We start from the raw sequence: 27475 nt of genomic DNA, 5'->3' as shown, positions 1-27475 counted from the left end.
TTTTAAACCGTAGACATACAATCCCAACTTTAGGGCCCCAAATGGGCTATATGAAGATGGACAGAAGAAAACTGATTAGAATGCCCATAACTCATAGTCGAGTTTGGTAAGTAAAGACAAGAAAATACGACAGCATGCTGTTTCGTTACTATTCCGATGCTAACAGCTCAAGGGCCTACCGACCCATCTATCACAAATGGATTGCCCTGTGGCCTGCATTCCATCAGCTGTACCTTGCTTGGTGTCTGAATATATGGATATTTATGCCAAAAGGGGCACAACAAACTCATTCAAATAGACAGTAGTTGGTCAGCTGGCAAATACCCCAAATGACAAACAAAGCCATCCCCGAAATTCCATTTCCCGCCGAAAAACATTTACAAACATTGTGGTCACCAGCGGCAGCAGCAGCAGCAGCTAAAATTCAGTGGATGCTTTATGATAAACTCATGTGGCTGGCGTTCCAATGCCAACAGGGATGGACGTGGACGGACGCAGTGGTTCCACTTGCTAAGTAGCCACCGCTTCTGTCGGCGACACCGGAACGCGAATATTTGGTTTCAGATTTGGGGCACTCGATTTGCGCGGGGTGTGCAATTTTCGAAAATCTGAACGGGGGTTAATTAGGCACTAGCAGTTCTGTATTGTTGGTAATTATTTCATTGCCGCAAAATCCGTTTACTCGCATAACATGCCCACAATCGTTCCGAATGACGCTGCGCGACTTGTAATTTCATCAGCCCTATCAGTCTGTCAGTGTGTCAGTCTTTCAGTCTGCCAGTCTGTCAGTCTATCAGTCTGTCTGTCTTCCAGTGCGCCAACTTCGCTGGCGAATCAATCAATTCAGCACAGACCCACATACTTGCTGCTCCGCCGAGCTAGAGCACGTGACATGGAAACCCCGAGTGCCGACCGAGACCGCCGAGACCGCCGGAATCCGGGGGTCAAGGAACGGACCTCAGCCGAGCGGAGCAACGCCGTGGCGATCAGAGGCGGAGGCGAGTTTGTTGCTGGCTTCCGCCAGCTGCCGGCGACTCACACCACACCACACCATGCGCAATTCGCAGCTCCGATTGCGTCACTCGGCTTTCCGCGTTCCGCTGGCCAAGCGGTTTATTTTAAAACTAATTATAAGGCAGCCCAAATATAATGCACAGTCGCTTTGAATTACATGAATGAATGAAGCACTGATAAGCCGCTTGATGGATAGACGGACTGGAGGTCTGTGGGGCTATATCGCAGTAGCTCCCACTGTCAGCATAATGCAACAGAGTTGGATGAGCGACTGTGGAATTCAGACTGCTTAAGATGTGTTTATCCTATCCATTTCGCTGACTGGGAAAAAGACGATAAGAATAATCTGAAACATACCAAATTGGAAGCGCAGCATATTGATTTAGATGTCTGGAGGCAGCATGAGTATTTCCCATGAGTAGTTTGCGTTCCGAGGCATTCGTTCTTTATCGCAGATTCAATTCAAGCCCCCGTTTCTAGTCCATTTGTGTGCCAAAGCCAAACAGACGGTCGGCCATTCATCCATCGGAAGCCATCGGAGCCACGTTGTTGGGGCAAAACCGCTGTTTGACACGCGGCTCACGCGCTATCATCCCGGCAGGTTGTTAATGGCCCATTAATGCGGTTGCCAGGCGAACCCGACCGCTTGCCTCGCGCCTTCTAGCCTTCTAGCCTTCTAGCCTCTGGACCCACGCGGCGTATGAGCGATTTGCGCGACGACCTTCAACAAGTTGCACAGTGCAACAATTTGCGGCTAGCGACTTTGCCCCGGCAATCGGAATCGAAGTCGGATTCAGTTTAGGTTTCTGCGCAGGTTGGGTGTTAATTAGCAAATAAATAAGAGCACGCCACATACGCACCGTGTACAAGCAAGCAAAATCACCCGTGAGCTCTTCCACAGAGGAAAGGAGCAAAAGTTCAGGGTGCACACAGAGTGCAAAGGTTTTGCCTCACACACTGTTAAATATTTTCAGTGAAGCGCCCCATTTTGGAAAGCTCTATTTTCACTGTGTAGGCGTGAGTACCCCACTTTTTCTCTCCCCGCCTGACAGCGAACATCCTGGAAGGGCATCTACTGCTCACCGATGTCTTGTCTATCACGTGGCACACGTAATTGAAAATTAACTCAGTCCGTGTCGGAAAATCCGCCCGACAGATGCGAACCGCATACGCAATTGCTAAGCATAGAAGTTTATTCACAATACTTGGGTTCCTAATTAAAGCTATACACCGACTTGCAGTCACCGGGAGTCACCGTCTCTGCGTTTCCCCCGTCACCAGTAGGGACACTGGTCCGCGCTGGTCATGCCAGAGCCAACGTGGCACTGGAACACCTCGGCGAACTGCGGCACCTGGCCGAGGGCGTAGTTGAGCCGCTGGCTGCCGGAGTCGTGGTACTGGTCGCCCTCGTCGCCGCAGAAGAAGTGGGCGAACTGGAGGAAGTAGAGCCGCCCGTTGCCCGACCGGGTGAGCCAGTCGCCGCCGTAGGTCTGCAGGGCCAGCCGGGATCCGCTGACATCGGAGGTGCGCTCGTTCAGCATTACGGCGCTGCTGTTCAGGCAGCCAACCGCTCCGTTGTAGAGCTCCACTTCGCCCAACTGCTCGCTGAAGTTACGCAGATTACCCCGCGCATCGTAGTCCACCAGGTCCGTGTCCAAGGCGTGCATGATCTCGTGGCCCAGGGTGTTGGCCAGATCGCCGTAGAGCAGCGCTGGCCAGAAGTTGGCGTCGAAGAAGGGGCGCTTCACGTAGGAGTACGGCACGAAGATGATGTTGCCCAGGCAGTAGAAGTACGGCGTGGCATCGATGTTGTCCGGAAACTCGGGCGTGTGCATGTTGAAGCTGTACCAGATGTCGCGCTCCTCCTGGTCCGTGCTGCTTTCCAGATCGGCGACGAGCGTGTAGTAGTACAGCAGGCTGTTCAGGTGGTTCTCGTAGAAGTCGCGACCCACGCTCCACCGCCGGTCGCTGTCCCAGTAGAACTGCTCCGAAACGTTGGGCGGCAGGTTGCCCACGTTGATGCGCATCTGGTGCACCTTGGCCTGCAGCGAGTGCACCAGTTCCTGGCTCAGATTGAAGACGTTGTGCTGCACCCGCTGCTCCAGCTGGCTCTGCAGCTGCTGGAAGACGCTGTGGATGACCACCTCGTCCGCGTGTCGCCGCCGGGCGTAGAAACTTCTCTCGTACACGTAGTTCATCGGCAGGTAAACGGAGCGGCGCATGTGGCGAATGCAGCTCCTTCCCCGGGACCGCTGGCCGGTCCGCCACGTGGCCAGCGGATTGTGCGGCAGCTCCAGCAGGTGGCTGAGGAACCTTGCGAGGCTGTATCGATTGAGCAGGAGTGTGTCCGCCGTATTGAGGTACTGCACCAGCCCCTGGATGGCGTCCAAGTCGTCCACCTGGAAGATGTGATCCCCAGCCACCGTTCTGCCCAGCTGCGTCCTCAACGCCTCGTCCCACTGCAGTGCCGGCACCTCCGTCCGAATCTGCTCTAGACTGTAATTCCGGAATGTGTCATCCGTCGAAAGCGGCTTCGCCAGACGTACCAAGTTCTGCTCCAGACTTTTGAACTGCTCCTGCAGCTGGTGGAGCGGCGGCCAGGAGGAGCCATCCTGACTCAGCGCATCATAGATGTCCTCCGTGAGACTCAGGTTGAGGTGGTGGTTGTGCGGCTGCAGGAAGATCATGTGATGGGTGGCGTTGTACCAACGCACCTCCACTTGGACGAAGTGGCCGTGGTAGCCGTACCGCCCCAGAGCCGCCAGCAGGTGCATCCAGTGCGTGGAGTTCAAGGAGGCGAGCAGATCGCGGTCCAGTAGCTCGATGTACCGCCGCAGGTCGGGTTTTTCCAGGACGATGCATGACTGGTAATGGGCCAGCACCTTGGCGTACATGGGGTATCCGTACTCCGGGGCACTGGGATTCCTCAGCAGCTGGAGGAACAGGTCCTCGTACTGGCGATTGATCTGCGATTCGCTGATCATGGTGGCTGTGGTGTGGCTTCCGTGCTTCGCACTCCACTTCCCGCAGGCGTAGCCGTAGAAGTCCTCGCAGGGATTCTTTTCGCTGTCCACGTAGGACATCAGGGTGTCGATGTGCTGCTCATTGATTGTGGAATTGCACTCGCCGAGGTACGGACAACTCTGTTCAGGGTCATTTGCGTTGACCGGCACACTCGAACCGCAGGTGGCACTGCCCAGCAGGAGGAGGGCAGTCCATAGATTTCGCACCATCGCTCCTGGGAATTTCTATTTTGGGGCAATGCTGTATAGCTGATCTTTCCGCGCGTTTGTTTCACTTTCACGGCGAGACTCATATGCTGCACCTAAACTGCGGCGCCTTACAAAGTTCTTGTCTCTGGTGCTTAGATACGATCATTTCAAGGTAAAGCTGCTAATTGTATTCTAACCCGACGAGTTTTGCGATTCCGATTCCGAATCCGATTTATCGATGCTTCAGGACGGGTGGTTGCGCGTTTGCCGCTGTCTCAAATTCAACTAAAATCTCGTTTCACGCGGTTTCGATTTTATGTACATATATTCCGTATGCCGAATGCCTTATTCGCATTTAGTGCTCTCTCATCGCCGCCAAACCAAATATTACCCACACTTCCCCACTTGCGGGGTTTCTTCCGACGACTGTGTGCCTGTGCCTGTGCTTGTAGAATTCTTGCAGCTCGGCTCTTTTTGCTTGGTTAGCTTATCAGCGATTTAAATACGTATTTTCTTTTCGGCATTTAAGTAGGGGGGTTATCTACAAGTCTACGACAAGACAGAAAAATCTACAAAGTTCAAACGACGTATACTAATTTATTTTGTTAACTTAATTTTGACACAAAGCTCATTTATCAAAATAATAATATGTGATTTAAGCTGAACATTTCCATGATTCCATGACTTACAATGAAACATTAGCGACAAATGCCAACATCAGCCATTTTGCCCGGCTTATTCCGGCAATATTCTAATCTATCACAAGAAATTAGATTGATTCATTAACGCCGTCAATGAATGCAACACCGTTTAATCAATAGAAGCACATTTTTACAGCAGTAATATTGTAATCTCTGCATAGCATCTAATTGGTTGAACCTATTCAAAGTATACGAAGTCTGAAAGGCGGACGGAATTCGGTTGTGATCCTAATCAATTCGAGTCTATACCTCCGTTAAAAAAGAGGCGTAAATTTGTCGCAAAAAATTGTTATCTTTTGGGAAGGTGTACCTCACGTACATACTAAATAATTTATTACGTTTCTGAATTTTCGAATAGGTACTTGAATCGGCAAGTACCAGTTTTTCGTATAGAAATTACAACGTTGTCAGAATTGAAATATGTAAGTGTAATGTAAAAAATGTATTCAAATGGGTTTAAACCCGTACGGGTTTAACCGATTTGTTTATTTCCGTTCCGTTTCAGTTACACGTAGTGAACCGGTTAATTTCGGTTACAGATTTCGGTTCTAAATTTCTTCCCAGCCAAAATGACCACCACCCTAAAAGTATGCTGCATGATTTGTTTGGCAACAATTTCATTTGTTTGGGCCCTTTGTTTAACTTGGTGTTGATAAAACATAATTTAATTTGTATTTTATCGATGGAGCATATTTACTTTTTATACCCGTTACTCGTTACCCGCACTCCGCACCCCGCACCACTAGCTGAGTAACAGGTATCAGATAGTCGGGGAATTCGACTTTACCTCAAGGAAGCGTCTTAGGACCGATACTTTACTCCATCTATACAGCAGACATCCCCAAGCCAAGCTATTATGAAATGACCTATGACAACAGCAAAATGCTGCTGGCCAGCTTCGCTGACGACGTCTGCTTTCTCAGCTCCTCGAACAGTGAGACCGAGTCGTCACAAATGCTGCAAACTTATCTCAACGAATTCGAGAAATGGGCCATGGCGAACAACATCAAAATTAACGAAAGCAAATGCGTAAACGTTTGCTTTACGTTACGCCGTAAAACAACTCCTGCGGTACACATTAATAATGTGGACATAGAGCAAGCAACTAAGGCGAAATACCTAGGCCTCACACTGGACAAACGCCTAACCTTCCGAGATCATATTGCCAGAGTCGTCAAAATGTGCAACCTAAAGCGTAACCAACTATTCTGGATGCTAAATAAGAAAAGCAAACTACCTTTAAGATGCAAGCGTCAGATTTATCAGCAAATTATCGCACCTACTTGGAGATACGGCATCCAAATTTGGGGAGTGGCGGCTGCGTCCCACCGAAAACGATTCCAAACCGTCCAGAACAAAACATTAAGACAAATCACTGGCTGTGACTGGTTCGTTAGCGGCCAAACGCTTCACAATGATTTAAACCTGAGCCTTGTTGAAGACCAAATCTCGTTCTTCTCAAGCAGATACAACGACCGACTAACTGCCCACCGTAATCGTCTCGCCCGGAGATTACAGGGGGCTATCCCAATTCGCAGGCTCAAAAGAAGACATTTTGGGCTGCTTCTAAGATGATAGTATGAATATATTATTTACCTGAAACCTCACTACTCGAAATTTGACCTATTCCTATATATTAAGATGAAAACAAATTATATTTTATAATTAAGAGATTATTTACTTAAGACAACATTTAGGTTAAAGGCTTTAATTGACCTGTTCCTGAATAATATTAAATAAAGATGTTAATTAATTTAAAAAAAATCGATGGAGCATATTTACATTTTATTTCCGTTACTCGTAGAGTAAAAGGGTAAACTAGTTTCGTTGTTTCTATGTACCCCGCACCGCGCACCACTAGCTGTGTAACGGGTATCAGATAGTCGGGGAACTCGACTATAGCGTTTACCCCACACCCCGCACCACTAGCTGAGTAACCGGTATCAGATAGTCGGGGCACTCGACTTTAGCGTTTATCCCGAACCCCGCACACCCCGCACCACTAGCTGAGTAACAGGTATCAGACTATAGCGTTCTCCTTGGTTTCCTTGTTTCATACTTTTACAGCTTTTAAAGTGATTACCTAATTTAATACATATATTTCTATTTTTACTTGTATTGCATATACACCTAATCGCTGCACTGAAATCATTCACTTTGTATTGATTAATTAAAAATAATTAAATTGCAATTAAGCATAAAGGATTGATGGAGCACTCGTTTATAAATCCATTAGCGACTCAGTAAAAATTCCATAAAATTGATTAATAAAGTTTAATGCCTGTCACACATAAACAGGGGAAAACCCTTGTTATTAATCGCGCAACCGAATGCAAAATTTATTGGAAATGCTTTAAATTTGTTTATGCAGCTAGCGCCAAAGATAATGACATTGAGAGGGGTATCCCCCCCTGGTTGGCACGCCGTGTGTGTCAAAGAGAAAATCAGGCGAAATTATTTATATTAAAAATTGTACATTTTCGGCACATACATACATACATGTAGATGGCAAACCTACGAAAACAAGAGAGAGTGCGGCCAAAGCGTCATAAAGTATAAAGCGAAATATGCAATTTAATTTATTAATTTATTAACAAGCGCGCCAAACGAAAATTAATCTCTCCACCCCCCGCCACACCCCCCGTTTCCACCGCCAAAGAGACTCGAAAAGAATGCCAGTCGTTAACGGTTCAATGGCAACGCAGCACTTCCGCAGCTCCAACGGCACAAACATCCCCATCCCCATCCCCTTTCCCATCGGCATTCCACCATCCAACTCCATCGAACCCATCCGTGCCCATCCCCTCCAGGATCCAGAATCCCAGTGGCGGCTTTGACCGCTTCACTGCATCGCCGCAAAAGTCGCAGGACGGACCACAGTGGCGCCTCGATGAATTACAGGTTTCATTTTTCAAGAGCGCTGGCCAGGAAAGCTGTATTTACATATACTCGTATCGCTCTTTGTCGAGATAAGAGGCAGCATTGTTTGTAAAAACGCTTCCTTTGATCTTGGAATTTGTCACTTTTAAAAAGAATACAATAAAATTAATATTATTTCATTTATTTTATATATTTTATAGTCAATAGCAATAATGTATTAAACATGTCGCATTTTTCGATAGAAAATTAATATCTAGTAATAAAAGTTATTTTACATATGATTTATTTTTTCAGAAATCACACATTGCTTTCAATGTAATAAAAACTTGCATATATATTTTGCAGAAAACTCAACTGTAGTGTAAAAAACAGAGTGTAGTATTATATTGCTCATGAAACCATAGAGCCCAACAAGAAATTGAAATTTTGCGACTAAAGTGACACAAATAATTCAGCATGCGAAAGTAAGCAATCATTTATTGAAATTTGCAGCAGTCAAGCGGCGATTTCTGTTGGCAAACGCAGTAGTCCTGCAAGGACGAGGATCTGCAATTAACAAACATAGCCAAACGTTGAGCTGAACAATTTTCGAACGCAGTGCTGTGGCGATTCATAAACGATGGGCTATCGGCGATTTGTATGTTTTGGTCAGTTGATTAATATGGCAGCTGTAATCAGGACTTCACTGAGTGTACCCATGTGTGTGTGTGCGAGTGTATGTGTGCGAGTGTGTGAATGTGTGCGATTGACTAGGCTGCGCTTGTGTGCACTGATTGCAGGATATGAGCAAACAACAGTGGATGCGTGGCCAACATTTCAATATTTCGGAGCGTGCTCGAGAGCAGCTCAAGTTGCAGCCGTTTTAATTGCCGCCCAAAAGGCTGTCGTCCCAGGAAATTGTATTATTTTTTATGCCCGACACTTGCTTGCCTTCTGCTCGTTTGCATATTTTCTGTGGGCCCCAAAATAACGCGCCACAATTTTAATTAGTTTTAAGCAGCGCCAAAAATAAAAGAAGCCGACAGCAGCGACCAAAGTCACGCAGCCTGCTGATGATAATGTCTCGCCGCACAACTTTAAAATTCCCTTGAAGAGCCGCCGGATGCTGGATGTTGGATGTCGAGTGCCGAAGGATTCGAGGGAATCGAAGGAGCAGTGCCGCGGGGTCATCTGTCTAAGAGCAAATATGTGCGGCAAAAATAACATGAACCAATACTGAACCAATACGCGGCAGCACAAACTCAGCTCAACTCAACGCCCAGGCATAAACATATCCGTGATGGCCGCTCCATGTTGGCAAACATGTGAAACGGCAACGTCGTCAGCGTTGATTATTGTCAAACAGAGGGCGAAGAAAAAGGAAGGACAGTTGTCGACAGCATCAACAACAAGATCTGCTTGGGTCGCCAGTCTTGGTTCCCAAAAGCCAAGGGAAATAAACTACGGCGTAGGCAATACCCTGCACAAACTTGAAATGGAATGCAAGGAAAGACTTGGTTCACTTGAGAAGAGAATAACAATTCTACGGGGTATCACCAGTATTGCTATTCTCCTTGTGCTGCAGGTGTGCTGAACCCTACTCGACAATATGGCAGCTCATTTTCAAGATACCCCGAATGCGGCATACGTTCCTGCTGTCCGGCGACTTCCAGTCCACCGGATGTACCGCCTAAGCAGAGACAGACGCAGACAGAGACACGGACACGGACACCCAACGGTCACGGGGCACTTTAACTGGCTCTTAAAGCCAAACGATGCGAGGACCCTGCCTGCACAAACTGCAGATCCCAACTCCCCGGCACATCCACACTTCCCCACATCCGCACATCCACACATGTGCGACCTGCCAGGCGGAGGAAGAGGCAGGCCTGGTGAACGAACCTCGGCGCTGCGCCGATATCTTGAAGCGCTTTATCGCCAAAGCCCCTCTCACTGTGGCTTTTATTTGTCAAACAAAGTATTTTTATTGGCTTTTTAGGAAGCCTGCTCCCAGCTCCCAGTTCCCCGTCCAAAGTCAACTGACGCCTCGGCCTGACAGGGATGTTTGGGTCGTGGCAGGATGCTCCTGGAAGGATGGTCGGCTGGAGCGGGCAGTGGAGGCGAGCGCGTGCTCCTTGTCTGCTAAATACTCGACACTTGGTATGTGATTGAAATAATGCCGGGCGATAATCCGTGCCTTATTAAACGCTCCTCACATCGCCAGTCGCAGCTGGATTTGGGTCTGGCAGGTGTCTAAGGCCACATGTGCTTAAGTGGGTCTGTGGGCCCAGAACTTAATGTAAATCTATTGCTGCGACACATTGACAGACATTCGATTTTCATTTTCTTACCTTTTGCTTATCAACTTATCCTTGGCTCACGTAAATTGTCCACTTCTTGGAAGACAAGGTTGGGGGCATTCTCTTGGGTTTACGATGCCAAACAGTGCTTAGCTTGTGGCTGCAAATTAAAGCAAAATTACCTTTGGCCTGAAAACTGTTTGCAATATGGCCAGAAATTAGTATAATAAGAGAGATAACGAAACACCCTGGCGAGGCACAAATCGAATGCAAACAACCAAATTGGGTGGCATCGCTGTGCCGATATGGAAATGCGTTAACATAAAAGGCAGATTCGATTAACTCGTGCGCATACCGCGTGAGGCGGAGATTAGGAACAATACTGAAATCCAATCAGTACCCCCAAATGGAGGCGGCCTCCCGACCGACATTGAAAATTAGATAATTTACAGCGCTCGGCGGTTACCCCACCAAGAGCACGGATCCTATAACTCGCCAGCTTTCAGGACCTGGCAGCCAGGACCACGAAAACCGTGACACAGCGCCACATTCGCCAGCGAAGGGGAGCTCGTGAGTTAGGCGTCTCCACACACAGTGCAAATATTAAAATTTTGATTATCGGGAGAGAAAAAAGAACGCCTTCCTGATTTAATTTTTGATTGCTGCCCATAAAAAAAGGCAAGTATAAAAAATGCACTCAAAACATCACTCATTACTCTCCATGGACAGAGGTCAGGGCATGTCCACTCAAAATCCGAACTGAGTAACCCTTCAAACAGGAGAAGTGGCGCCCCACGCACACACGTGCACTATATGGACACAGCGCTTTCGGCGATAAAGTTAATTTGCTGATTACAAAGTAACCTCTTCGCCATAATTTATGGGGCCAGGTGATAAGGGGTGAGGCGAGTCCATTCCTGGTTGGACGCCGCCCGGCACAGTCGTAGTCCTGGTGCATACTCGACCCCATAGAGTAAATAGGGACATACATTTTTCCTCCACCCATTTGTCAGCCAGGCTGTCAGTTTAAAGCCAGCTGGTCCATAAGTTACCATTGAAAGCTATTGCAAGTAGTTAGAAAACAGAAACAGTCACAGAAATCTTATTCAAGCAAGAAAGGTTGACATTTCCATTGATGTACGTAAGAGATTGGTTTCCTTAAATGAGCGCTTTCTTCATCAATAATTTACCACCTTCAAAAACTTACTAATTTTAATGCGCTTCACAGATTCCCTTTATGACTATGATTTTTACTAGAGATAATAGAAATAAAGTACTGCAAACAAATGGCAATGCACGTAGTGACGAAGCGCACTCCTGTATCAGTGTAATTGAGGAACCATAACAAGTGCTACCACGAATCAAAGCTTATTTTGAATGTAACAAACATTTTTCTTAGCGAAACATTACTTCTAGTTTAAGGGTTTTTATGATTGATTTAATAGAAGTGGTGTAGTCAGCTGCCTCCTTTTGACATTTTCGGACCCATTACAACTGGCTATCTGCAAGGGCAAGAACAAAGTTCATAAAATGTTTATTTTAAAAGGAATCCAAGAAATGGCATTTCTCTGATACCCTCGCTGTTTGTTCAGTTTGATATCCCCGGATGAAAGCGCCTTCACCTGCACATAACCCCAGCCAGCTGCGGCTCCTTTTTCTCCAGTTCTCCAGTTCAAGATAAAAAAGCTGCTGCTGCGGCGCCTACAATAAGAACAACCACTGGCGCTAAACTGTTAAAAAATGCAGGCACAAATATTTGTTTCTGGGTTTGTTTGGTTGCTTGTTTGCAAAACTAATGAAATTTTTGCCATATTCGCCGGTCGGTGGGGCGCTGGTGCCCTGACCCCAAAGCATAAAAACATAAAATCTGACCGCAAAAAATTAAAAGGAGACCGCAAAGAAAAAAAAAATGAAAATCCAACGCCACCTTGAAAGTGGGGGCAAGGTAAAGAAATCCGAGGCAAAGATGGCCACTGCTGCAAAGGGCCGGGAGTCAGAAGGCAAGTGGCAAGAGGCAAAGACAAAGCAAGTGAACGAAGTCAGAGCGCTCCAGCCAGATTATTATGTCAAGTCACGTTTATGAGCGTAATTTCGACAAGACCCCTTCCAATCTTCCAATCCCGATCCCGCCACAATTCGCCAGGCGGAGCCACAATCGCCCCCAGCTGCACGGAGCATCGGGCATGCCCACATCTCCATCCCCATCCCCATCCCGGTTCACATTCGCATCCGGAGGACGCTTGTTAAGCGGCGAACGCGACATTGCAGCAGTTAAGACACCGCCCGCCGGCATTCAATAAGCCGTTAAAAACTCACTAGGATGGAAGACCCCACCCCACACCACACCACCCCATCCCACCACAAACAGATATATTTGGAAGTCTGCTCAGCCACTTTAGTGCCATGCGAATGTCTGCAAGTCTTATGGCTGGGCTTTAAAAATTATTGGATATTTGCAAATTGGCATTTATTCCCGGACTTTCCTCAATCAAAGTGTGATTATCAGCGCGATGATTAAAAGACGGCAATGAAATCCATCAATGAAACTGTCATTTAGTGTTAGGTTAATGAGCAAATTAAAAGTTAAGGTCAGCTTTTAAATAAACATTCATATATCAATATATCATAAGAATAGCATGCAGAATAGTTCAACGCCGAAGTGATTAGAGAATTTGTCAGCATATCTTAATATTTATTTGTTTAGCCACACTTAACTGTGGCCATGTGACACAATTAGTAATATCTATGATAACTGTCACAATTAGTTGTGTGATTAGGAGACGCAGCTATTAATTAAAATATGCAGTAATAGTAACGTTTATTCAGTTACTAACGCGCTACAATGCGATCAGTGTGGATATATGCGGCGCTTGTGAGTCTCGTTTTTTATTCAACAGAGGCCATGGATATTGAGGTAAATCAGTTACCTTTGAGCTTCTTTAACCTTAACAGTTAAATCTTTCTACAGAGTTTTCAAAATGCTACCGCTATACAGAGAGAAGCAATCAGGTAAATTTGTAGTTCCACTTCCAAAAGTTAAGTATATGCAAACAAGCTGCCATTTTGCAGAAACAAGCCAGCACTAGAATTTTTGTACAAAATGGTACTGGCCCTGCTCGAAGAAAACGAAACCAGTCCCAATACAGAAAACATCCAAGAGCCTAAATTAGATTTAGATTTAAATACCACCGGCTTGTTGGGAAAATATCGCTCCCACTGTCCCACCAATCCATCTGCTCACGGAATTTACACCGTGCAAGTGTTGGGCCTGGAACCCTTTCAGGTGTCCTGCGATGCCAAGATTGCCGGTTCCGGATGGACTGTGATGGCCCGTCGCACCAGCAACCAGTTGAACTTCTTTCGCAGCTGGGCGGAGTACAAGAATGGCTTCGGGCAGCTCGATGGAGATTTTTTCATTGGCTTGGACAAACTGCACGCCATCACCAAGTCGCGGCCCCATGAGTTATACATACACCTGCAGGACTTTGAAGGACACACCCGATATGCGCATTACGATGAGTTCTTTGTCGAGAGCGAAAACAAGTTCTATGCAATGACCAAACTGGGTGGATTCACCGGCGATGCAGGGGATTCCATGATGCCCAACAGGAACCAGAACTTTTCCACCTTCGATAGGGACAATGATGCGTGGCACAAAAACTGTGCCGAGGAGTATTTTGGTCCTTGGTGGCATATAAACTGCACTTACAGGTAATGATTTCATACGGTTATTGCAGATGTTAAGCATTTCATTATTTCAGTAATCTTTTCGGCGTCTATGTGAACGGAGATGATGCCCAGTACTTTCAGTGGAAGGGGATCGTCTGGCACTCTTGGCGCACTGAGAGTTACTCCTACAAAGTGATGCAAATGATGGTTCGACCCAAATGCTATTGCTCCAGATAGAAAGAGGTTACATATTGTTGTTATACTGCATCTTTCAGCTGCTAATTGTAATGTTTAAACTTATCAAATGGTATACAAATAAATAATTCTCTGATAATGGTTATTCTCAGATGCAATGACACCACGGAGCCATCTACCTTCTGGCAGCTAAAAATTACTTTATAGCAAACTTAGAGAAATTCTACATAATATGTATTCGCCAAAGAAATGTGCATTTAACTTATGATATAAGTAAAATAAGGCACTTCGAAAATACTTTCAAAACATCGTTTCGAATTCGAATTGCTATGAAATTCTATGAATTGTAATCATTGTGAACGACATTAACGTGTAATGTAGAATAATAGTAAAATATAAGTAAATTATGGGTAAATTTTGAGAATCATGTTTAAGTAACCAAGATGTAAGTAAAATAAATAACTTCGAAATTACTCTGGAAAAGTTATTCAGTCGTCGATGCTGTTCTATGTTCTATGTTATCTTCCCAATTGTGGTACAATTAAAAGAGGTTTGAGTCTTTGCTGACATTTAATACACACGTGTAATGTCAAATGTAAGTAAAATCCCAGAAGAAGCCACGCTATTTTGAATTTTAAAACAACATTAATAAACATTAGAAAATATTATTGGTGGTATATATTAGTGTTCTTGGACTCGTCCTAAAAAACAACAAACAAATAAATTAAACTTTATTCATTGCATTCGTATTCATTGCAAACGCCTCCAATAAAATTGTGGTACTTTGTACAGCGCAAAGAACACGAACTCGATGAGACTGATGATCGAACAACCCAAGCAAAGCTGACAAATGCCTCCGAATGAAACTGAAATAGATAGATGGGAAATATACACAGATAGACACCTTAGAATAGCATACCAATCAAGTCCACCCAGGTGTAGATAAGGTTGGTCTTGTAGACCAGCATGGACGGCTTCTTGAAGAACACGTTGAGCCACATGCTCTCGATGGCGCTGAAGTTGGACCGCAGCCACGGCTGCAGGACACTCTTGCGCATGTCGGTCAGCAGGGAGAGGGACTTGCAGTTGTACAGGCACTCGCAGACCAGGCCGGGCATCTCCCGGTGCACATAGGGCTGCTCTCCGGGCTGCTCAAAGTTCTGGAGCAAATGGTTGTGGGACGCCAGGCAGGGCAGATCCTTCAGCCGGCAGGCGGGGTAGTCGGATGGCGGATAGAAGAGGTCCACGGAGCAGTTGCAGTAGCGCAGCAGGTAACGCTGCTGGCACTCCGCCTGGCAGTTCTCCAGCATATACTTCTGGCCCTCCAGCGTGAAGAAGTGCTCGCTCTCCTCCTCGTAGTCCATGACGCAGTGCCGCCAGCTGGAGGGCGCGCTCAAGGTGCTCTCGTCGTAGTAGTGGTACACCGCTGTAACGGCCACATTGGTGCGGATGTGGGGCACCACCTCGATGGGAAAACCGAACCACACCGAAGACTCTATCACAGTTAGCTGGAAAACAAACGCAGTTCTATAGAGCACCTCTTATTACCTCTTTAACCCACCCAGAAGCCCTTTAGGCCTGGATTGCCCGGAGCATGATGCGCCTCCCGCTGCAGGAGCCTCAGTAGTAGCCCCGAGTTGAGGCCCGTCTCCATGCCACGTCGCTTCTCCAGCTCGTTGAAGGCCAGGCAATAGCCGAGGGGCAGGCGACGGGGTCGAAAGAGCTTGCAGCAGTCTCTTGGTGCCTTCTGCCAGTAGCAATCTCTGAGGATCTCGTCACATCGCCACGACATATGAATCACGATTTGCGTGAAGTTCAGGTGATTGAGTTCATCCAAGGACTCCCCCACGAGCGGATCGAATACGTTGAAGTTGTGAAAGCTGAAACCATCGTAGGCGGTGAGGATGCGATCGAAGAGCTCCTCTTGCACCGGCGTGATGTTGTACAGGGACTTGATCTCGGGCAGTCGAGACCAGTTCAGACGGTTCTTGTTGCAGATGATGACCACGGGAAAGGCGATGTGGTCGATTGGAGCATGTGCGTTGGCCACGATCGTCTGGAACTGCTTGCTGTGGTATCGCTCCCCCAGCAAATAGCTCACGTGGAACAGCACGGTGCAGGCGCAGATCAAGGCCAGTGCCCACAAGACTCTATCAAAGAAATATGGTTTTTTTCGAACTCCATGAGTTGAGTTGCCCAGCTCACCGCATACGGCGTCGCATCGAGGGTAAGAAGAGCATATACAATCCGTGGATATGCGATCTGGAGATGTAGCTATCAAGCAGTGAAGTCCAAGCATTTTGGTTGTCTGATTTCAAATTGACTGAGGGCAAAGGATTTGGGACCTGTCGCCGTATCCTCGCCGCCACAGCTCGCGATTCCTTTCCAGTTGAGCGAACAAACATTTTGATATGAGTCCTTTAAGCTGCATCATGGCTTTTATAAGCGAGGTCCAAAAGTTTGGATTACTGTAGTGTATGGAATACTTTAGTCTCTTTGTCGCACAAAGCAATCCAATCCTTTGCTGATTTGGATGCCAATTAGTTTTTCAATTCAAAAGATCTACCTAATCTATGAGCGACAGTCAAATAAGGATTCTAAAGTAGCTTTACTCATAGAAAAGCTTTAATAAATCAGTTTGAATTGCTCGATAGAGTATCTCAGGGTATTCAAAGGTCGCACCTGCATTCTACTCCATTGAGCTCGAGTTTTTATCGCTGTTTGCAAATCAATTGCGTTTGATTGCATTCAATTGAATTTATTTCGATGCTTATTAGCCCTAACCATGACCATTGCCTGCGAATCAGGTTAGATCTCATGGGAGTAGGCAATCGATTGACCCGACCTTTGGGTGACAGCCTTTGGGCCAGTCAGTTATTGGGCTAATAAGCGGCCGGCATGTCAACCGCATTTGGTGAGTAGTTGTCAACGCGCTAAACGGCATCTAATTACCACTGCATTTCAGCACGCATTCCCTTCACGGCACACTGGCATGGTATAAAAGCCTGGCATTCCGCTCAACCAAACTCAGTGAGTCCTGTGCCGACATGACACTGGTCTACTTTCCTCCGCCAAAGCTGCAGCAGCAACAGCAGCAGCAGCAACAGCAACAGCAGCAGGAGCAGCAGCCATCGAGATCCAGTCGCCTGGCCCAACAGCTGGCCCAGTCCGCCTGGCAGCTGGCGTTGCGCTTTGGCAAGCGGACCACCATCCACGGCCTGGACAGGCTGCTCTGTGCCAGGGCCAGTCGGTGGGAGCGCTTCGTCTGGCTGTGCACCTTTGTGAGTGCCTTCCTGGGCGCGGTGTACGTGTGCCTGATCCTCTCGGCCCGCTACAATGCCGCCCACTTCCAGACTGTGGTGGATAGCACTCGGTTTCCGGTCTACCGCATACCCTTTCCGGTCATAACGATCTGCAACCGGAATCGCCTCAACTGGCAGCGCCTGGGCGAGGCGAAGTCCAGGTTCCTGGCCAACGGCAGCGACTCCGCCCAGATGGAGCTCTTCGAGCTGATTGTGGGCGGCTACGACGACGCGTACTTTGGGCACTTTCAGTCGTTCGAGCGATTGCGCAACCAGCCGACGGAGCTGCTCAGCTACGTCAACTTCAGCCAGGTGGTGGACTTCATGACCTGGCGCTGCAACGAGCTGCTCACGGACTGCCTGTGGCGCCACCACGCCTACAACTGCTGCGAGATCTTCTCGAAGCGGCGCAGCAAGAACGGCCTGTGCTGGGCGTTCAACTCGCTGGAGACGGAGGAGGGCAGACGGATGCAGTTGCTCGATTCCATGTGGCCCTGGCGCACGGGGTCGGCGGGTCCCATGAGCGCCCTCTCCGTGCGCGTCCTCATCCAGCCCACGAAGCACTGGCCGGGGCGCCGGGAGACGGGTGCCATGAAGGGCATCGATGTCATGGTAACCGAGCCCTTCGTGTGGCACAACAATCCGTTCTTCGTGCCCGCGAACACGGAGACGACCCTGGAGATCGAGCCCGTCATCTACTTCTATGACAACGACACCCGGGGAGTGCGCTCCGACCAGCGGGAGTGCGTTTTCGATGTGAGTGGCTATCTGTTTAATACCCAACTGGGTTTGTACTTATCCTGCACTTTGGATGCCACCCAAGGACGAACACAACAGCAAGGACTTCAAGTCGCTGCAAGGATACGTGTACATGATTGAGAACTGCCAGTCCGAGTGCCAACAGGAGTACCTGGTGCGCTACTGTAACTGCACAATGGACCTGCTGTTTCCGCCGGGTGAGCACGATATCAAACACGTTTCCAAATTACCGATTCATTGGCATCCCTTGGCCAGGTCAGTATCGGTCGTGTCGGGCGCAGGATTTGCTATGCCTCGCCGAGCACAATGGTTAGTGGTAGCCTATCATCCCAAAGGAAGACGCTCTATAAACGAAATCCCTCACCCGCAGACCTGCTCATGTACTCCCACAATCCCGGCGAGAAGGCGTTCGTGCGCAACCACTTCAAGGGCATGACCTGCAGGTGCTTCCGCAACTGCTACTCCCTCAACTACATCAACGATGTGCGGCCCGCCTTCCTGCCGCCGGAGGTGTACGAAAACAACTCCTACGTGGACCTGGATGTGCACTACCGCTTCGAGACCATCATGGTCTATCGCACCAGCCTCGTCTTCGGCTGGGTGGACTTAATGGGTGAGTACAAAAGCAAACAGCTTCTATGTTATAGAGCATCCTCACCTGTGTATAGTCACATGCTTAGGTCTTAACAAGTTTTAAAATAAATATGCCCGACATATTAACATACGGAAAAAATAGTTAATTAATAAGTAATCATTGTTATTCTTCTAGTAAGCTTCGGCGGCATAGCCGGTCTGTTTCTCGGCTGCTCCTTGATAAGCGGCATGGAATTGGCCTACTTCCTGTGCATCGAGGTGCCGGCCTTTGGACTGGATGGACTGCGTCGGCGGTGGAAGGCTCGACGGCAGATGGATCTGGGCGTAAGCGTGTCCACGACCACGCTCACCCTGAACTTCCGACAAACCACGCCCAGTCAGCTGATGGAGAACTACATCATGCAACTTAAGGCCGAAAGGGCGCAGCAGCAGAGGGCCAACTTTCAAAACTGGCACCGCATTACGTTTGCTCAGAAGCATGTTATTGGCAAGTGAATCATGTGAAAGATTATAATATTAGTTTGTTAAAAAATGATTGTAGAGGATAGTTGCAAGCCGTCTTCAAACTTTTCATTTGTAGAACTAAGAGCTCGGCAGTTTTATCTTCTATCAAGCTAACTAATAAAGTAAAGCAAAGAAAATTGAGATAAATATATGAGGCATTATAAATTTATTTAAAATATTATTATTTAGTTCAGATTTGTACAATATTTTTGGCAGTGTTTTGAAGTATTATTTGACACACCGAAATTACTGAGCGTGATAACAAAAAAGCTCCTAGGAAATGATTTAATCTATTGTTAGCGTGTGCGTGATAAGGTGATGGGCTTGGTTTCTACCGCTGAGGCAATTCTCATTAGCTATGGTCAGTAGCGGATTAGCATCGATTTCCAGACACCAACTATCATATATCATATTTTCATATAGAGCTGAAATTTAACTGACATTTTCAATGAGAGCTACGAAATGTAATTATTCATTAAAGGTATCTATTGTTAAATTGTTTAAATTTAAGTTTGTTTTTTATAATACCAAAGGTTAATTAAATTTGATTTATTAAATGTAGACAGTAAAATTAAAAAAAAAAGGTGATTCAATCATATAATTCCTGTTATAGTTGATTAAAGTTTTTCATGGGAAAATATTACTAGAACTAAGTAACAAAGTGGTAAGCTAAGTAACAAGTCAACCGCGCTGTCCAAATCCTTCCCTGAGCCCGTTGACGGTAAACCCCACTGTCATCGTAAGAAAAAAATAAAACCGATTGAGCAAAACTAAATGAACACATGTATATTCATTGGCCACACGTTTCTATAATTCTCGTATTCTCGTATATTCCAATGCGGATACCTCCAGCACAGTTGATAACACCGAGAGCAAATACCAGGTCTGTTGACCCACTGACGGGCGGTGTTCCAGCCGCGAAGCACCGCCTGTTGTTGAACTAAACTATCGAGCAGCGAATCTCAATCTCCGAATAGAGCACCTATGACGTGGTCGAATGACGGCGCTCAACAGGTTGCTTCTATCAAAACAGAGCGTAGCACAAGAGCTGAAAATTAATTAAGGTTCCATCAACCCACAAGCATGTGTATTTCGTTGTATGCGGATGACTATGCAAAACGCGTAGAGCAGTGATACTGGGCTGGGACTTTTGGCTCTAAGAAAGCTCAAGGCGAGCAGTCTACTGCGCTTGCACAGTGGGTCGCAGTTGAGTTCCCCAAGTAGAAAATACAATTTATTCATGGGAAATCCGTTCATATAAGTCGATTCTTAACATAGCTAACAAAAATGGTTTTAAGATATATATAAGAAATTATTTAAACTGAAACTAAAGAGAGTCCCAATACTATAATATAAACCAAATTCATATTTCTTGAACGCATTTTACCTGTAAAATAAAAATACACTTCAACACGAAATTCAAATGGAATTCAACCCACTGTACTTTTTACTGCCCAATTAGTTTTTTTTTACGATGACACCACAGCCATATGAAAAGCTCTGAAATGTCGTATAAACATTTCCCAAAAAACTAACACTATTGCGGGCAAATATAAAACGCTTCGTTCTACGCGGCAGTAGAATCAGTTGGCTACGCAAGGCGAGCGAAAAGGTTTCGATCGAAAGTTGCCCCCTTTAGTTGGAGATTCAATAGTTCGCAATGGTGGTCATCAAGAACGAGCAGAAGATCTCGGTGCCCGAGTACCTCAACGAGAAGTTCTTCACAGAGACCCTGGAGGAGGGTCTGCGGGAGTCGAAGGTGACCCTGAAGGAGATCAACTTTGCGTGGGGCAGCAATCCGGGCGACAACTACTGCTCGGCCATCTATCGCGTCGCAGTCACGTTCGCACGGTGGGCCGATGGTGCGGAATCGCCGGCAACGGAACAGCTTTCGCTGATTGTGAAGACCATTCCGATCACCGAAGCCACCCAGTTCCTGGAGGACGTCTGTGTGTTCATCAAGGAGAAGCAGACCTACACCGATGTCTTGCCGCGGTTGGACATCCTCAGCCGTGGCGACACTTTCGGCGCAAAGTAGGTGGCAGAAAGTTTTGGGTAAAAGTACACAGTGCTTATTAGCATCTCCATCTCACAACAGATACTATCACTCCGTGAAGGCTCCGGTGCAGACGATCGTGTTCAGCGACCTCAAGGTGGAGGGATTCAGTGTGGCATCGCGGGAAGCAGGCCTAGACTGGAACCACGCCTCCCTCATCCTCCAGCAGCTGGGAAAGTTCCACGCCACCTCCATGGTGCTGGCCAAGAAGGTAACAGTGACGACTCTGCACGATCCTTGAACTGCGGGCTCACTTCCTTTCCAATTTCACAGGATCCCGCCATTGTGAAGCAGTACACACGTGGCATGCTCAGCGAGGACATCCTGATGAAGAGCGACACCTTTGAGCAAATGTTCGGCGGCTTCCTCAAGGGCCTCATCAAGAGCTCGGCGAGCTGGAGCGGCTACGAGAAGATTAGCAAGCACCTGCAGCGGCTCATGGACAACTTCAGGAACGTGTGCGCGGATGCGGCCAGGCCGAGGAAGGGGGATCGCTACGTGGTGCTCAACCACGGCGACATGTGGACCAACAACTTCATGTACGGCTACGATAACGCTTCGCAGCCGGACGTTCCCACGCGCGCCATCTTCGTGGACTTCCAGCTGAGCTTCTATGGCAGTCCGGCATGCGACCTGAACTTCTTCCTGAACACCAGCATTAAGCTGCAGCTGCTGCAGGAGCGCCGCGAGGAGCTCATCAAGGTGTACTATGCGGCCTTCAAGGACGCCCTGGAGTACGCCCGCTTCGAGGACATTCCCACCTACGAGGATCTGCAGTACGAGCTGCGCAGCCGCGAAACCTACGGGCTCTTCGGCATGTTCGCCTTCCTGCCCATGATCACCATGCCCAAGGAGTTGGCCCAGGACAACAGCATCGAGAACATGCAGGACGAGGCCTTCAAGCAGCGCAAAATGGATGCCATTTTCTCGCAAAAGTTCCTGAACGACCACCAAAAGTGGGCTCTGCAGCGAGCGGACTCCCTTGGCGTCTTCGAGGACTACTGAAGAGTGGCATGAGTATTATGGAGGTTGGGGCTCTTTTACCTTTGTGATACAAGTGGAGGCTCTTCCAAGGCGCACATCCTTAATATAGCTATATTAGCTTCTTGCCTGAGAATGTAAAGTGCAAATGGTGGGCCTTTAAATTGATTAAAGTACTAAACCTGACTTCGATGCAATAAATTCAAACGAAAATGTTGGGCTATCGCAATTATGTTTGTGTTTTAATCAGATTTCAGGAAAATGGTATCAGACAATTGTAAAATCAGGGGCTTGCATAACAAAAAACCAATTTTGTCGATTTCATAAACCACTCATTCGATAAGTGTATACTCACCTCTGATGTTTTAGAAGTAGTAAACATTAAGATAAGATCACATCGTCCCGTTCAACCTAAGGACGTATATGACGTATGATTTTGAGTTGCGAAAGTACCATTAAAATAATGGAGTTAAAGCACAGACAGCTCGAATTTAATGATTATATTATATATTACAAATTCCCTCTAAAGAGTGCAATCATCTTGAATAACAACTTACGTATTAGATAATAGCACCCTAAGCATTCACGTGCATTCAGAATTTGATGATTTCCTGGTAGTTTCCGCTAAACATTCTCAGTCAGTTTCTACAGCCTGGGAACATTATGTTAGGGCTCTATCATTAGGTAAACTTATAAAAAAGTTTAATAGTGTTATCTCTTGTCTGACTCTTTTATTAAAGCCATAACGTATAAACAACATATGGATAAGGCATATTCATTTTACGAGTATAACACCCTAAATTTAAATAGTAGGGTTTAGAAAAGGTGTATTTTAAATCTAGGAGGCTAACAGCCACCTGATTTATATGATCGAAACTCTGCGCTGTTTCACGTGGGTCATATTAATTGTAAGCTGAATATTGGATTCAATCATGCCAAACAAATATGATATAAATAATTACGTACAAAAATAATATATTTAGGAAGCGTTCGCGAATAATTAACCTCGGATTGACACTTGACTGAGAGCGTTCCCTTATCAGAAACTCGTTGTAATAATGCAAATTCGAATCAGATCTTGATTAGATAATAGGCTGTCAATCGTTGCAAGTGAAATCCATCCAGCAGAATTCGAAAAAGATTCAAACTGAATATTGCCGGCAAAGGCTGAAAGAGGAAGTCAAACTACTAGTTAAATGCGCCTAAAAAGGTCGACGTCTCCGCGTTGCGTGTTTTACAAGTATCGAAAAATTAGACATCTCGTTGTCGCCTATTAAAGTCTATATATAACTTAACTGAAAGTATAATACGACACATAACTGGATACACATAACTATAATTAATTGCGCCGCCGGATTCCGCTGGGTAAGATCATAGCGAGCTCCACTGACACGTATATAAATTGAGCAACGCCCGATAGCCACTTTTCAAACGATCGCAAGATGTGTAGCATTGTGTTCGACGTGGACGTGGTTGCTCCACCCAGCCACCTGGACGTCGCCTTCTTCGAGGAGGTGCTGGAGACAGCCCTGCGGACGGCCAGGGTGCAGCTGCTCTCCATTCACATCCGGATGGGCAGCAGCACGGGCGAGAACTACTGCAGCCAGATCTACCGAGTGAAGGTATCGTTCAAGCGAACCGACCATCCGGAGCAGCACATGGCGTTCATTGTGAAGAGCATTCCCCACCTGGACTCGGTGGAGTTCATTGACGACCTGCAGGTGTACCTTAAGGAGAAGATCACCTACTACGAAGTGCTTCCCCGGCTGGAGCTGTTGATGCAGTGCAAACGGAGATTCGGCCCCAAGTGAGTCTCAAAAAATCTTCAGTCAGCTTAAAATTACGCATACGCACTGTTGCACTATTTATACTTAACTAATTATACTTAACTTACTATCATTCGACCTATATCCTTATGACTTCCATAGACTTTACCACTGCCTAAAACAGCCGGAGAACTCCCTTGTGTTCGAAGATCTGGCCGAGAAGGGCTTCGTGATGGCTTCCCGCGAGTTGGGCCTGAACGAGGAGCACTGTCAGCTGGTCATGGAGCGCTTGGCGGAGTTTCATGCCACTTCGATGGCCTTGGCGGTGCTGGTAAGTATTTTTTACAAACGGAGACATATGGTGACGTCTTATCCAATCACCTCGACATGGCCAGGATCCCCACTTGTTCGATGCATATGGCGACGGAATGCTGTCGCCGCGGGGCTTAGCCAAGGACGACGGACTGCTAATGCAGTTCTTCTCGGGCAATGGCAAGGAGTTGCACCACCTGGTGAGCACGTGGCCTGGCTACGAGGGCATCGCCGCGAAGATCGGCAAGTACATGCAGAACCAGCGGGCCAACTTGGAACGCAGCCAGGCGCCGCAGGAGAGGGAGGTCAAGGTACTCAACCACGGCGACCTGTGGGTCAACAATATGTTGTTCAAGTATGACGCCGCCCAGCGGCCGCAGGACCTCATCCTCATCGACTTCCAGTTGAGCGTGTGGGGCAGTCCGGGCATCGACCTCAACTATTTCTTCTACACCAGCCTGACGTTGGACGTACTGCGGCATCGGCGAACCCAGCTGCTGCGCACCTACCATGCGCGGCTGGCCAAAACGCTGCTGGATCTGGACATGGGCGTCCCGGTGCCCAGCTACGAGCAAATCCTGGAGGAGGTCCACCGTCGCGAGTCGTACGGATTCTTTGCCAACTACGGCATTTTCCCCACTGTTAGCCAGGACAAGGCCCAGACGGCGGACAACAATCTGGAGAGCTTCAAGGACGCCGATTTCGCCAAGCAGAAGGTGCGTCAGATGTTCCAGTCCCGCCGACTGGCGGATACCCTGCGCTACACGCTACCGCACTTTGAACGGGCTGGAGTTCTAGATTGAAGTACTATTACACTACTTTCATATAGGTACCATTTTAATATAACTACCAATATAAGGATTTTTACAAAAATGTATTTGCTGATTTTACTTTCGTTTGTAAATACATAATATTCAGGTTTAAAGTTTTAAAAACCGTGCTAAAAAATATATAGTAAATAACAAACAATGTGGCAGAATACCGAATGTGTGCTACTCCTTACTTTACTTTAACTTTTACCACTCTTTTGAATGGGGACTTGAAGTTAACATTCTTCAATAAATGCGACATGAGTGTGAGAAAACTTTACTTATTTTTCAGCCAAAACATATGCAACACTTCTTACACTTTTTACATACCCAAAATCACAAAATCTCTCTTAAACTGAAAAATATATATGTATCATATAACATCCTACATCATCATATAACACCCTACATTTTCATCACTAATTTTAAAGAAATCATAACATCAAACACAAAGCATTAAAGAAGTCAACCGTACTTTTCTTTATTTATAAAAATACAATTGCAATGTCACTGTTTAATTGCACATCATGTTTCGTTTTTGTATTGAAATCACCAAGAGAATACAAATTAAATTGCTTGTATAAAGGACTTTAGCTCTTCTGAGCCTCCATCTTCTTGATATACTGCACGGCGTCAGCCTCGCTCATGTTACCCAGTGGACATCAGTGGGGTGCAGCTTAGAAGACGACGAGATGGAGTAGTAACGGGGCTGCAAGCGGGGCAGCAGTTCGCAAACGTGATCGATGGGTGGGCGACAGGATTTGATGTCTTCCAGAATGTGGACAGCGTTGCGACACGCGTCTTGAATCCAGCTCTGGTATTTCTCCTTTCCTGCAATACAACGTACATTAGCATATGTTCTTGGAAGATCATTTAAAGTTAAATGCAAGACATGTTTTACTGGTCCAGCAATAATACTTCTTAAGAATAAAGTCTTACCTTCGGGACTGATGGAGGCCATGCTGCGCAGCAACTCCAGCAGTGATACTGGGCTGGGACTTTTGGCTCTAAGAAAGCTCAAGGCGAGCAGTCTACTACGCTTGGACAGTGGGTCGCAGTTGAGTTCCCCAAGTAGATTATAAAATATTTTCATTGGAAATCAACTCAAATAAATCGTCGTCCCATTTCTTAAAATAGCTAATAAAAAGCTTTTAAGATATATATAAGAAATGATCTAAAGTGAAACTAAAGATAGACCCAATACTAAAATATTAGCAAAAACCACTTTTTATTAACTAATTTTACCCGCAAAATAGAAATACACTTCAACACGAAATTCCAATCGAAATCAACGCACTGTACTTTTTACTGCCCAATTATTATATCCGTTACTCGTAGAGTAAAAGGGTATACTAGATTCGTTGAAATGTATGTAACAGGCAGAAGGAAGCACTTCCGACCATATAAAGTATATATATTCTTGATCAATAGGATCAATAGCCGAGTCGATCTGGCCATGTCCGTCCGTCTGTCCGTCCGTATGAACGTCGAGATCTCAGGAACTACAAAAGGTAGAAAGTTAAGACTAAGCATACAGACTCCAGAGACATAGACGCAGCGCAAGTTTGTCGATTCATGTTGCCACGCCCACTCTAACGCCCACAAACCGCCCAAAACTGCCACGCCCACACTTTTGAAAAATGTTTTGATTTTTTTCATTTTTGTTTTAGTCTTGTAAATTTCTAACGATTTGCCAAAAAACTTTTTGCCACGCCCACTCTAACGCTCACAAACCGCCCAAAGCTGCCACGCCCACACTTTTGAAAAATGTTTTGATATTTTTTCATTTTTGTATTAGTCTTGTAAATTTTTATCGATTTGCCTAAAAACTTTTTGCCACGCCCACTCTAGCGCCCATAAACCGCCAAAAACTGTCAGTGCTGAAGACTCTTTCGCACTTTTACTAGCTGAGTAACGGGTATCAGATAGTCGGGGAACTCGACTATAGCGGACTTTCTTGTTATACCCGTTACTCGTAGAGTAAAAGGGTATACTAGATTCGTTGAAAAGTATGTAACAGGCAGAAGGAAGCGATTCCGACCATATAAAGTATATATATTCTTGATCAGGATCAATAGCCGAGTCGATCTGACCATGTCCGTCTGTCCGTCCGTCTGTCCGTCCGTATGAAAGTCGAGATCTCAGAAACTATTAAAGCTAGAAAGTTGAGAATAAGCATACAGACTCCAGAGATATAGACGCAGCGCAAGTTTGTCGATTCATGTTGCCACGCCCCCTCTAACGCCCACAAACCGCCCAAAACTGCCACGCCCACACTTAAAAAAAATTTTTTTAATATGTTTTCATTTTTGTATTAGTCTTGTAAATTTTTATCGATTTGCTAAAAAACTTTTTGCCACGCCCACTCTAATGCCCACAAACCGTCAAAAACTGTCAGTGATGAAGACTCTTCTTCACACTTCCACTAGCTGAGTAACGGGT

The 27475-nt window shown here is 46.4% G+C and overlaps 7 protein-coding genes across 8 annotated transcripts; 4 read left to right on the top strand and 3 right to left on the bottom strand.

Annotated features, from left to right (window-relative positions):
- Positions 1-2230: 2230 nt before the first annotated feature.
- LOC122625086 (endothelin-converting enzyme 2-like) lies at positions 2231-4819 on the bottom strand. Its single transcript, XM_043804970.1, has one exon. The coding sequence runs from the start codon at positions 4245-4247 to the stop codon at positions 2289-2291; it is 1959 nt and encodes a 652-aa protein (XP_043660905.1). The 5' UTR covers positions 4248-4819; the 3' UTR covers positions 2231-2288.
- Positions 4820-12928: 8109 nt separating this feature from the next.
- On the top strand, positions 12929-13992 carry LOC122611911 (techylectin-5B-like). Its single transcript, XM_043785326.1, has 4 exons — positions 12929-13000; positions 13055-13095; positions 13156-13797; positions 13848-13992. Exons 1-4 carry the CDS (start codon positions 12929-12931, stop codon positions 13990-13992), a joined length of 900 nt encoding a protein of 299 aa, XP_043641261.1.
- A 708-nt stretch (positions 13993-14700) lies between these two features.
- LOC122611907 (pickpocket protein 19-like) lies at positions 14701-16355 on the bottom strand. The gene is made up of 4 exons (XM_043785319.1): positions 16156-16355; positions 15512-16100; positions 14870-15458; positions 14701-14816 (listed from the first exon to the last, which is right to left on the bottom strand). The coding sequence occupies exons 1-4, from the start codon at positions 16353-16355 to the stop codon at positions 14701-14703; spliced, it is 1494 nt and encodes a 497-aa protein (XP_043641254.1).
- A 470-nt stretch (positions 16356-16825) lies between these two features.
- LOC122626430 (pickpocket protein 19-like) lies at positions 16826-19100 on the top strand. The gene is made up of 6 exons (XM_043806690.1): positions 16826-16864; positions 16916-18008; positions 18076-18208; positions 18267-18320; positions 18382-18624; positions 18781-19100. The coding sequence occupies exons 2-6, from the start codon at positions 16998-17000 to the stop codon at positions 19098-19100; spliced, it is 1761 nt and encodes a 586-aa protein (XP_043662625.1). The 5' UTR covers positions 16826-16864; positions 16916-16997.
- A 1591-nt stretch (positions 19101-20691) lies between these two features.
- On the top strand, positions 20692-22375 carry LOC122624984. The gene is made up of 3 exons (XM_043804794.1): positions 20692-21143; positions 21208-21376; positions 21439-22375. Exons 1-3 carry the CDS (start codon positions 20770-20772, stop codon positions 22168-22170), a joined length of 1275 nt encoding a protein of 424 aa, XP_043660729.1. The 5' UTR covers positions 20692-20769; the 3' UTR covers positions 22171-22375.
- A 995-nt stretch (positions 22376-23370) lies between these two features.
- LOC122626213 lies at positions 23371-25155 on the top strand. Of its 2 annotated transcripts, XM_043806385.1 has the most exons (4): positions 23371-23511; positions 23567-23953; positions 24075-24243; positions 24308-25155. In XM_043806385.1, exons 2-4 carry the CDS (start codon positions 23589-23591, stop codon positions 25025-25027), a joined length of 1254 nt encoding a protein of 417 aa, XP_043662320.1. In that variant the 5' UTR covers positions 23371-23511; positions 23567-23588; the 3' UTR covers positions 25028-25155. The 2 variants fall into 2 exon arrangements, with proteins under 2 accessions (XP_043662320.1, XP_043662321.1); XM_043806386.1 differs by having other exon boundaries at positions 23511-23953.
- Positions 25156-25676: 521 nt separating this feature from the next.
- LOC122611900 (NADPH--cytochrome P450 reductase-like) lies at positions 25677-26006 on the bottom strand. Its single transcript, XM_043785309.1, has 2 exons — positions 25973-26006; positions 25677-25864 (listed from the first exon to the last, which is right to left on the bottom strand). The coding sequence occupies exons 1-2, from the start codon at positions 25992-25994 to the stop codon at positions 25677-25679; spliced, it is 210 nt and encodes a 69-aa protein (XP_043641244.1). The 5' UTR covers positions 25995-26006.
- Positions 26007-27475: the final 1469 nt, after the last annotated feature.

This window comes from Drosophila teissieri, chromosome 2L (assembly GCF_016746235.2).
Source record: "Drosophila teissieri strain GT53w chromosome 2L, Prin_Dtei_1.1, whole genome shotgun sequence".
NCBI classification, from domain to species: domain Eukaryota; kingdom Metazoa; phylum Arthropoda; class Insecta; order Diptera; family Drosophilidae; genus Drosophila; species Drosophila teissieri.
The sequence above is the reverse complement of the archived record's forward strand: the minus strand, read 5'-3'. Positions and strand labels throughout refer to the sequence as shown.